Raw genomic sequence first — 12202 nt, 5'->3', positions numbered from 1 at the left:
GCAGACATCATTTGTATTTGTCAACATATAGATCATGTCATGTTTTGCTAATTTATCTCTAATTTCTATATTTCTTATACTAGTGTAAAACTTTTTAAATGTCTATTTCAGATTTTTGTTGTAGTATATAATGATGAGAGAATAGCATTGAAACATGTATATTATCATATGTGAAACAGATTGACAGTCCAGGTTCGATGCATGAGACAGGGTGCTCAGGGCTGCTGCACTGGGATTACCCTGAGGGATGGGATGCAGAGGGAGGTGGGAGGGGGCCTCAGGATGGGGAACACATGTACACCCATGGCTGATTCATGTCAGTGTATGGCAAAAACCACTACAATATTGTAAAGTAATTAGCCTCCAATTAAAATAAATAAATAAAATACAATCAAATAATTTTGTATATTGACTTTTTATCTTGCAACCTTGCTGAATTCATTAATAAATTTCAGAGATTTTTTTTGAAGATTCTATTAGCTTTTCTACATATGCAGTCAAACAGTCTGTAAGAACAGTTTTACTTTTTCCTTTCCAATCTGTATTAATTTCTAATTTATTTTTATTTCATTATTATATCAGTTAAAACATCCAGTCCAACTTTGAATGGAAGGATAGCAATGGACATACTTTTTTGTTCTTTATCTTAAAAGGAAAGCACTTAGTCTTTTACTCTTGGGTATGATGTTAACTCTTGTTGTTGTTCAGTCACTCAGTTATGTCTGACTCTTTGTGACCACATGGACTGTAGCACACCAGGCTTCCCTGTCCTTCACTATCTCCTGGAGTTTGTTCAAACTCATGTCCACTGAGTTGATGATACCATCCAACCATCTCATCCTCTGTTGCCCCCTTCTCCTCCTGACCTCAATCTTTTCCAGCATCAAGATATTTTCCAAGATGTTAACTCTAGGTCTTTTCATATATGCTCTTTATCAGGTCAAGGAATTTCCCTTTTATTTCTAGTTTATTGAGAGTTTTTTTTATCATGAATGAACATTGGGTATTGGTCAATGCTTTTTGGACATCTATTGAAATGATCTTATGACTTTACATTTTTTTAGGCTATTAATATGGTAAATTAAATTATATTAATTTTATTGAGGTATAATCAATATTGTGTAAGTATAGTCAATATGTACAAGTATACAATTTTTAAAGTTATAAAATATTGGTTATATTCTCTGTGTTGTGCAATATATCCTTGCAGTTTATTTTAGACACAATAGTTTGTATCCCTTAATCCCCTATCTCTATTTATCCTTCCCCTCCCCCTCACCCCATGGGTAACCACCAATTTGTTTTTATACCTGTCAGTCTGTTTCTTTTCTTATTATAGTCACTAGTTTGTTGCATATTTTTAGATTCCACATATCAGTGATATCATCCAGTATTTGTCTTTCTCTGTCTGGCTTATTTCACTTAACATAAAAGCCTCCAGGTCCATTCATGTTGCTGCAAATGATAAGATTTCATCCTTTTTATGGCTGAGAAGTATTCCATTGTATATGTATGCCACATTTTCTTTATTCATTCATCTGCTGATGGACACTTAGGTTGCCTCCATACCTTGGCAACTGTAAATAATGCTGCTATGAAAAACAGAGTGCATATATCTTTTTGAATTAGTATTTTTGTTTCTTTCAAATATATACCCAGGAGTGGAATTGCTGGATCATATATAGTTCTGTTTTTAGTTTTGTGAGAACCCTCTATACTGTTTTCCACAGTGGCTACACGAACAGGATTCCTTTTCCCCCACATCCTCACCAGCGTTTATTATTTGTGGGGTTTTTTTCTTTTTCTTTTTTGATCATAGACATTCTGACAGATATGAGGTGATATCTCAATGTGAATTTGACTTACATTTCCCTGATGATTAGCAATGTTCGGCATCTTTTCATGTGCCTGTATGCCATCTGCCTGTCTTCTTTGGAAAAATGGCTATTCAGGTCTGCCCTTTTTTTTTTTTTTTTTTTCAGTTCAGTTGTTTGTTTTGATGTTGAGTTGCATGACCTGTTTATGTATTTTAGATGGTAACCCCTTATCAGTCATATCATTTGCAAATATTTACTCCCATTCTGAAGGTTGTCTTTTTGTTTTGTCTTTTCTTTAACTGTACAAAACTTTTAAGTTTAATTAGATCCCATTTGTTTATTTTTGCTTTTATATTCTTTACTTTAGGAGACAGATCAAAAAAAAAAAATTTGCTATGATTTATGTTCTGTCTATGTTTTCCTCTAGGAGTGGTTTTGTGGTTCTGATATAACATTTAGGTCTTTAATCCATTTTGCATTTATTTTTGTATGCTGTATTAGAGAATGCTTTAATTTCATTCTTTTACATGTAGATTACATGTAGATGTCCAGTTTTCCTAGCACTACTTAGAAGAGACTCTTTTTTCTCCACTGTATATTCTTATCTCTTCTGTCATAGATTAATTGACCATAAGTACATGGGTTTATTTCTGGACTATCCTGTTCCATCAGTCTGTGCGGTTTGTGTGTGTGTGTGTGAGAGAGAGAGAGAGAGACATTACATACTGTTTTAACTACTATAGCTTTGTAACATAGTCTTAAACCAGGGAGTAGAATTCCTCTAGTTATTTTCTTCTTTTTCATGATTGTTTGACTACTGATGGTCTTTTGTGTTTCTATACACATTTTAAAATTATTTGTTTTAGTTCTATAAAAAAATGCCATTGGTATTTTAATACGAATTGCATTGAGTCTGTAAATTGCCTTGAATAGTATGGTTATTTTAACATTAATTCTTCCAATCTGAGAACATAGTATATCTTTCCATCTATGTGTGTCATCTTCGACTTTTTTTTTTGGCTGTGCCACATGCATGTGGGATCCTACTTCCATAACAAGAGACTGAACCTGCACCCTCTGCAGTAAGGTGCAAAGTCTTAACCACTAGACTGCTAAGGAACGTCCTATCTTCAATTTCTTTAATCAGTGTCTTATAGTTTCCAAGTACAGGTCTTTTACATCCTTAACTAGGTTTATTCCTAGGCATTTTATTCTTTTTGATGCAATGGTAAATGGGCTTTTCCCTTAATTTCTCTTTCTGATATTTTGTTGTTAGTGTATAGAAACGCAACAGATTTCTGTATATTAATTTTGTATCCTGCAACTTCACCAACTTTGTTAATGAGTTCTAGCAGTTTTCTGGTGGCATGCTTACAATTTTTTTATGTATAGTATCAGTCATATATTAATTGATTTTTTAAAAACTTCATTTATTTGTTTTTGGCTGTAGTGGGTCTTTGTTGCTGCACAGGCTTTTCTCTAATTGTGGTGAGTGGGACTACTCTCTACTTGCCATGCTCGGGCTTCTCATTGCACTGGCTTCACTCGTTGCAGAACATGGGCACTAGGGCACGTGAGCTTCAGCAGTTTCAGTACATGGGCTCAGTAATTGCACCTCTTGGGCTCTAGAGCACAGGATCAATAGTTGTGGCACACAGGCTTAGTTGCTCTGTGGTACATGGGGTCTTCCCAGATCAGGAATGGAACCCACGTCTCCTGCATTGGCAGGTGGATTCTTTACCACTTACCAGCCAGGGAAGCTTTATTGATTTTTGACTGGTAACCTTGAATGTTGGAGAAGGCAATGGCACCCCACTCCAGTACTCTTGCCTGGAAAATCCTATGGATGGAGGAGCCTGGTGGGCTGCAGTCCATGGGGTCGCTAAGAGTTGGACTCGACTGAGCGACTTCCCTTTCACTTTTCGCTTTCATGCATTGGAGAAGGAAATGGCAACCCACTCCAGTGTTCTTGCCTGGAGAATCCCAGGGATGGGGGAGGCTGATGGGCTGCCGTCTATGGGGTCGCACAGAGTCGGACACGACTGAAGCGACTTAGCAGCAGCAGCAGCAACCTTGAATGTTAAACCAATGCTTGTGCTAAATCCTACTTGGTCTTGGTTACATTATATATACAGATTCTATCTGAGAAGTTTTTAAGAATTTTTTTCATTCACATTCATGAGGAATGCTGGTTATTGCTTTATTTTCTGTTTTTAATAATGTGGCTGTTTCTCTGTCACATCAAAGGGATCATGTCCTTTGATTAAACTGTAATATAAAAGCTATTAAATTGCTTATATAACTTGGGAAAATAATCTCAGGAACATATCTGAACAATAAAACCATAAAATCCATTTGATATGTTTCTTGAGAAAAAATGAGAAAGCTGGACAAGAAAGTTTACATTTTCTTGCCAAGTGAAGTTTTCTAAGTGTTGCATTTTTATTATTCTTCCAGACAGATTAAATATTCCAGAAGGGAGACAAAAAAGGGAAAATTCCTTATTTTTTTTTAAATAAACAAGATAAAGTTTTCTCTTGTTAGTGGGAAAAGAATGCAAGGGTAGGGGAATGGTGGAGGAAAAGAGATATATGAAGACTGGCTCACTTCATGAGGGTTCCAACTCCCCCTCACATTTTTAAATGGGGAAAGAGAAGAACATAAACTTCTATTGAGCCCATATGGGTTATGCACTTGGTAATGCTTTTATGTATATCTTATGGCTTTGGATGGGGAAGACTTTTTGGAGGACTGAAGACTCTTACAGCGTTGCCTCCAGTATATTCCAAATAGCTCATATGGTATGGGCAAAACGTTAAAGGTAAAATTATTTAATGTACTTGATCTCCTCTTTAAATAAAGGGGCATATTTTGAGACACTGACTAACTGATGTCCAAAGGAGGGTTGTTTGGACAATGAAGAGACCCAAATCCAGGTCATCTAAAGATGTGTTCATGCCTCCCCTGAAAAAGAGAAAATTAAATGAGGTGGGCGATTACATTCTTCAATAATCAGAGGGCTTCTCTTTTTAGAAAAGGATATAAACTTTTTAGTATACAGCTTCAGTTGGCCATATACTTCAGTATATGATCCTTCAGAAATAGGATCAAAGGTGGGAATTATAAAGAGTAGGATTTCAGCTCAACCACTGACCCAAGCTACCTTGGAGGTGGGATACGGGTGGTTTGTAATGATCTGCGTTCCAGATGGGTGATGATGGATGGATAGGCACCATCACTCTGGGACACCAGGGAGAAACAGAATTCCTGGGCTAAGGGGGAGAGGACGCTAACAGTCTGATAGACAAGGCCTGTTTCCACTTGAAGAACCTATGACTCAGCAATGTCTGCCTCCTCTCTTCACACAGGCGGGGTATGACTAGAAAATGGCGGCTATAGCGTGTGTGTATGTGTGTGTTTGAAGGCCATCGCCTCTCACAATCTTCCTGTACATGATAGAATCACAGGAGTTAGTAGTGAACTTGTGGGAATGACAGTCATTTGAATGTCAGACCTGGGGAACTGGTTCTAGTCTCCTTTGAGATCAGTGAGTGCTTTGAACCTGCCTGTCCTCTTGGGCTGGGAGGAGAGTCTCTGGCTGAAGGACTGCTTGCCACCTCAGGGATCACAGGACAAGCGGCACTGGCAAGCATCGAATGGTGGGCAATACCCAGGACTGTGCAGTTCACGTAACAGGATTTGGGTTCTGGCTTGGTCTCATTACTAGCCCTATGACTTCAAGTAAATTGTCTAACCTTTCTGGCACCTTAATTTTCCTTATCTGTAAAATAAAATGCTAAACCTACTTTAGGAGCTTGAAGTCAGAATTAATTAGATAACAAATATAAAACACTCAGGAGAGCTCCTGACACACGGTATAAACACTTAGTAAGTGATTATAGTTGGTCCTGACCTTGTGTGTAGCATACTGGGCTAAGCAGGGGCTGCAGTCACTTTGGGCTGCAGTTATCTTGGTCATTTATTTGACTTCTATGCAAGAATGTAACTTCAAGAGAGCAGGAATATTGATGTTTTAGGCACTATTTCATTTCTAGAAGGTTCCCCCGCCCCTGGCTTTTCTCATGCTGCATAGCTTGCAGGATCTTAGTTCCCTGACCAGGGATCAAACCCATGCCCACTGAAGTGGCAGTGTAGAGTCTTAACCACTGGACTGCCAGGACCTCCCAGGGCCTGGCACATCTTAAAGGCTCAAAGCTGGAAAGGGCTGTGTCTCATTCCTCTCCAGGCCCAGAGAGTTCCTCTCTGTGTTGGCAGACAGCAGCCCAGAAACAGAGGTCAGGGTCTGGCCCAGACTTCCCCCGGCACAACTTTGAACTGTCCACCAGACCAAACTCAGGGGCTGACGAGGATCAGCTGATGGTTTGTCACCACCTTCCCATCTTATGGGTAAGGAAGCTGAGTCAAGGAGTTTAAATCACCAGCTCAGGGTGACATACAGTTAGCATGTCAGGGTTGAAACTGACAGGGTTGAATGTCAGGGTCCGCAGACTCTGAAGGCCCTGATCTTTCCACAAGGCCCCTGGTGTACAATTTCAGGTGTGCATACAAGAGTCATTATTATGATCTTTTCCTGGGAGAGAGAGAAATGCTCTTTTTGACTGGACGTATTAAGGTAAGCCTGGCGTCGACAATAAAGGTAGTTCCGCTGCTTCCAGGTGACCGGAGGGTGGGGTCAGCTGGGATAGGAAGGCGGGGTCACTTGGGAAGGGGGGTGGAGTCGGTTGGGACAGCTGAGCCCTACTCCCCTCCTACCCTGCTCCCTTCCCTCCCAACCACCTTGGCTGGCTGAAGCCAGGGAATCTCAAACCATGGCAGAAGCAACCTAGGTCAGAAGTTCACAACACTCTATGGCCGGCCATACCACCTTGAACGCGCCCGATCTCGTCTGATCTCGGAAGCTAAGCAGGGTCGGGCCTGGTTAGTACTTGGATGGGAGAAGTTCATAGCAAATGCAGATGCCAAGGTCCCACCCAGACCTGCTGACTATCAATCTGGGGGCGCCGGGAGGTGGGCGGGGGCAGGGTCAGCTTCCTGGGTGTCTCTTCCCCCGTTATTGAAGCTTGAGAACCAGCGCCTGGGCTCAGGCCCCTCCAAGCTGGGCCTCCACGCCCCTCCCCCTGATCAGTCTGTCAGAAGCCCAGACAGTTTCTGCCTCATGCCATGTGATGCACCCACAGCCCCAGAACCAGAGAGAACCTAGGCCCCAGACCCAGGAGAGCTTGGGCTTCAGAACTTGAGGTGGGACCAGGCAGGGGGGCTGGCAAACCTGGTGTGTGGGGAAGGCCTGCTCATGACATCAGGGGGAGAACTTTTTATGTTTCATTTGCTGATCTCAAGAAATCTCTGGATTGACTAAGCCAGAGCACGGAAAACAGACACTGGCACATGCCGGGATCCCAGCAGATCAAGGGAGCAGGAGACAAAGGGAAGAATTTCTTGGGAGTCCCTGGGACTGCAAGGAGACCCAAACAGTCCCTCCTAAAGGAGATCAGTCCTGGGTGTTCAGTGGAAGGACTGATGCTGAAGCTGAAACTCCAATACTTTGGACCCCTGATGCGAAGAACTGACTCATTGGGAAAGACCCTGATGCTGGGAAAGATTGAAGGCGGGAGGAGAAGGGGACGACAGAGGATGAGATGGCTGGATGGTATCACTGACGTGATGGACATGAGTTTGAGTAAGCTCCGGGAGTTGGTGATGGACAGGGAAGCCTGGAGTGCTGTAGTCCATGGGGTCACAAAGAGTCAGACACGACTGAGCGACTGAACTGAACTGAAAGAAGGGAAGCGCAGAACAGGAGTTCGCGAGGAAGAGGGAGGCTGAGTGCTCTGCAGAGAAACCCTGCTGGGGTGTTGTGGGGGGAGAGTAGGAGGAGGCTCCCGGAGAGGACGGGGCATGTCTGAGATGTTTAGCTTGTTTGCTGAGCAATGTGTGAGGTAACTCCGCCCGAGCTCCCCCAGTCCTCCAGTAAATTCTATTCAACCCATGAGCATATGGTATAAGTGATTTTCGTTGTGGAAACCAAAGAAGGGTCAGGGGTTCAAGCGGAAGACCATGATGATTCAGGCTCCACTCAACAAGCAACCTGGGATCCTGGGTTCTGGGAGCAGCTGGGGAACACAGGGACCCTCCCCCAGGGGGGGTTCGCAGAGTCTGGGGGCTTTGAGCTTCTACAGGCCACCAACTGGAGGACTTGAGCAGATGTTCCCTAATCTTGGGGGGCAGGGAGGCCCTGGGCCAACCACTCTCAACCCACTGAAAAGTGAGAAGACAAAAGGAAAATGTGGTTTGGCTCCATAAACGCGATACTAATTACAGCCATTTGTGCAAACTGCTTTCCATTAGGGCTTAATTACTTACCATGCAGTATAATCACAATTACGCATTACATGACCTACATGTCAGATTTGCTGAGTTTTATTTGCCTCCACGTGGGCTGGTCTTCCTCATGTCCTGAGGAAGTCTGGTTGTTTTCTAGGCTATTAGTGTCTTTATTTATAACTTGAAAAAAAAAGAAGTATAGGCACAACACTCAACGTATGTGTAATTCTCTCCTCTAAGAGGCAGATTACCTCATGCGGCTCTAATGTCAGTATATTGTCCAGTACGTGGGCTTGGCCAAAAAAAGAGAATGTGAATTCTATTAACACTTTATATCTGTTTGCCCTTTTTCATTTAGGAGACCTATAAAGTGTCCCTCACCAGACCAATTAGATTCCTGCACTCTTCTAAAACAGAACTTGAATAATCATTCCCAGCCAACATTAATAGCTCACCCTAAATCCATGCTTCAAAGAAGATAAAAAAAATACAGAAACAACTCCTCAGGGTGAAACAGAGCAGGACGCTATGGTCTTTGCCCCCTCCCTCCACCACCCCATGTCCTCTGCCTGCCTTTTATCTGTAGAAAACTTTGGTCAATGAATAAGTTTAATCAGAGAAATGAGAAATACAGAAACAAAGGAAAACAGTCAAAGGAGACCAAATAATAATAATATAGTCATTAAGCATAGTCAAGGACCTTTAGTTCCTTCTCAAGGACTACAGATAATATTCTGAGCCATATCCTGTGAGCTGTCTTATAAATACTAACACACCAGGGTGAAGAAGTTAACTACATGATGATCAGATTGTACCCATGACATACTCTGTCACAATTCCAAGAACTGACCTCAAAGAAATGGGAACAAATGGACCCTGGAACTGAAGATTCAGTTCAGTTGAGTTCAGTTGCTCAGTCGTGTCCGACTCTTTGCGACCCCATGAATTGCAGCACGCCAGGCCTCCCTGTCTATCACCAACTCCCGGAGTTCACTCAGACTCATGTCCATCGAGTCGGTGATGCCATTCAGCCATCTCATCCTCTGTCGTCCCCTTTTCCTCCTGCCCCCAATTCCTCCCAGCATCAGAGTCTTTTCCAATGAGTCAACTCTTCCCATGAGGTGGCCAAAGTACTGGAGTTTCCGCTTTAGCATCATTCCTTCCAAAGAACACTCAGGGCTGATCTCCCCTAGAATGGACTGGTTGGATTTCCCTGCAGTCCAAGGGACTCTCAAGAGTCTTCTCCAACACCACAGTTCAAAAGCATCAATTCTTCGGTGCTCAGCTTTCTTCACAGTCCAACTCTCACATCCATACATGACTACTGGAAAAACCATAGCCTTGACTAGACGGACCTTTGTTGGCAAAGTAATGTCTCTGCTTTTGAATAGCTATCTAGGTTGGTCATAACTTTCCTTCCAAGGAGTAAGTGTCTTTTAATTTCATGGCTACAGTTACCATCTGCAGTGATTTTGGAGCCCTCCAAAATAAAGTCTGACACTGTTTCCACTGTTTCCCCATCTATTTCCCATGAAGTGATGGGACCAGATGCCATGATCTTAGTTTTCTGAATGTGACCTAAAACGACCACAATGATGCTTCCACCCATGACCAATCTGAAGCTGACTGTCAGAGCTGATTGTGCTGTTTCTGTATGCAGCCCCCTCCTTCCATCTATAAAAGCTCTTGCCCCACTGGTTGCCCCTGGAGGGGCTGGCCTTTGGACAGATGTTGCCAGCATTTGCCCCCCAACATTTGCCAGCATTTGAAATAAAGCAAACTTTCCTTTCCACCAGCCTGGCCTGTTTATTGGCCTTTGGGATGGTGAGCAGCCAGACTCCCTTTCAGTGACAAGGGCACAGTTCATAAAGACCACGGATGAGAAGGCTCTTCAGCAGATCCCCCCTAAAGAACAGCTTGGAAGTCAAGGATAGTAGCTCAAGAATCAAAGGAAGCTATTTCTGAGAAGGAGCCTCCAGCGATCTTCCAGACTCTTCCTGATGGCCTACTGTGTGCCTGGCTCTGGCCTTAGTGCTGTGAAGGCAGAGTGGGGGTAGGGCAACACAAAATACTTGGCTTAGCCAACCTTGTTTCTGTTCTTTAGGGAAATGATGACTTGGTTGGCTAGGGGTCACAGGTGAATTAAATGGGCCCAGATCAAAGAAGAGAGCGCAAGAAAGCCGAGGAGGACAGAACAGACACATCAGCAAAGCAATCTTACTTCTGCAGGTCTTCTCATCCGAGTTGAGGATGTAGCCTTGCTTGCACCTGCAGACATATGAGCCCGGTGTGTTGATGCAGAAGTGGGCGCAGTTATGTTCCAGGATGCTGCACATGTGGACCGCTGAAAGGGAAGAGGTGGAACGTTAGAGCAACAGTGATGCCTTCTCTAACTTCATCCTCTGGCAAACAGTCATCCAGAAGCTATACAGTGAAGGAGCAAGCATGACCCAGAGAAACAAGCTGCAGGCCCTGCCCTCAAGGGGGGTTTACAGCCTTTGGTGGACAAGACAGTTCTACATAAATGCCGTTGTCAGTAAGTTAAGAGATTGGGATTGGCATTTATACACTACCATGTGTAAAATAGATAGCTAGTGGGAACCTGCTAGAAAGCACAGGAAGCTCAGCTCTGTGCTCTGTGATGACCTTGATGGGTGAGTTGGGAGGGGGTTCAGAGAAAAGGCCAAAAGGGAGGGAATATATGTATACATATGGGGCTTCCCAGGCAGTACTAGCGGAAAAGCACCTGCCTGCCAGTGCAGGAGAGGTAAAAGATGCAGGTTCAATCCCTGGGTTTGGAAGATCCCCTGGAGGAGGGCACGGCAACCCACTCAGTATTCTTGCCTGGAGAATCCCATGGTCAGAGGAGCCCGGCAGACTACAGTCTATGGGGTTGTAAAGAGCAAAGAAGCGACTTTGCACTTCGTATGTGGCTGATTCACTTCTTTGTACAGCAGAAACTAGCACCACATTGTAAAGCAATTATACTCCAATAAAAAAAAAAATATATGTATAGATAGAGGGCCATGGAGGGTCAAAGGGAAATGAAGTTAGGCTGAGTCATATGAAATTGTTGATATCCAACTAAAAATAGGGGCTTCCCAACTGGCTCAGGGGTAAAGAATCTGCCTGCCAACGCAGGAGATGAAAGTTCGATTCCTGAGTGGGGAAGATCCCCTAGAGAAGGAAATGGCAACCCACTCCAGTATTCTTGCCTGGAAAATCCCATGGACAGAGAAGCCTAGCGGGCTACAGTCTATGGAATTGCAAAAAAGTCGGACACAACTTAGCAACTAAAAAATACAACAACAACTAAAAACAGGTCAAAAGTGACCATAGGTCACTGTCATAAGGCAGAAATTTCACAGTTCAATTAATAATATCCAGTTAGTGAGCAGAGGGTTTACTGATACCAGAAGGGGGTTTGGCTAGTATATGGATTTTTCATAGGCAGAAATGGGCATGGAGGAAAAGTTATTAGTTAAATGAGGATGTAATAAAGATCATCAGAGTCTCAGGCTCATCAATCCCAAGAATAATGTAATTTTTAATAGGCAAAAGTATTATAAAAATTTTGGAGTAAAAAAATGCATTCATATGTTTCCATAATCTTTATGTCTCAATTTTAAAATATTTCCGCATTTAGTTTCTGAAGTACCTCAGCTTTCAGATTCATCAATTCTTGCATAAGTCTGTCCAGAGCTCACAAAAATTCTTATTGTTTTTTACACCTTAAATTTATTACTTGGCTTCATATAATTCAACCTGAACATATTTAAAATTAACAAGCATCAGTATAAACAGAGTACAAGTTATGCAAATGTTCTCATAAACAAAAAGGATGTCCATGCGTAGAAATTTATTTTTATAAAGCTAAAACAGAAGAGACTTTCAAAAGCTAAGAACAGTCTCCTTAACCCTGTGTTGGAAAACTCAGCTTCTGATGAAATCAATGGCATATCCTAAGTATATGTCCCTTTACTTCAAAGTAAGAAACATGGTGGGCAGTAAATGAAGGTAAAACTTTTTTATTTCATAAGAAT

At 42.5% G+C, this 12202-nt stretch overlaps 1 protein-coding gene across 4 annotated transcripts in view; it reads right to left on the bottom strand.

Moving 5' to 3' along the window:
• MATN2 (matrilin 2) overlaps nt 1-12202 on the bottom strand; it is a 173134-nt gene that overhangs the window by 95667 nt on the left and 65265 nt on the right. For all 4 annotated transcript variants that reach the window (XM_086336039.1, XM_086336040.1, XM_086336041.1 and 1 more), the window contains exon 4: nt 10381-10503. In XM_086336039.1, coding sequence (XP_086192165.1) covers nt 10381-10503 — 123 coding nt within the window. The remainder of the gene's footprint in view (nt 1-10380; nt 10504-12202) is intronic.

The sequence above is a fragment of the Bos grunniens genome, chromosome 14 (assembly GCF_055505025.1).
Source record: "Bos grunniens cultivar Pamir isolate PY7600 chromosome 14, Bosgru_T2T1.0, whole genome shotgun sequence".
Taxonomy (NCBI): Eukaryota; Metazoa; Chordata; class Mammalia; order Artiodactyla; family Bovidae; genus Bos; species Bos grunniens.
Note: the sequence above shows the minus strand (reverse complement) of the source record. Positions and strands in the feature narration are given on the sequence as shown.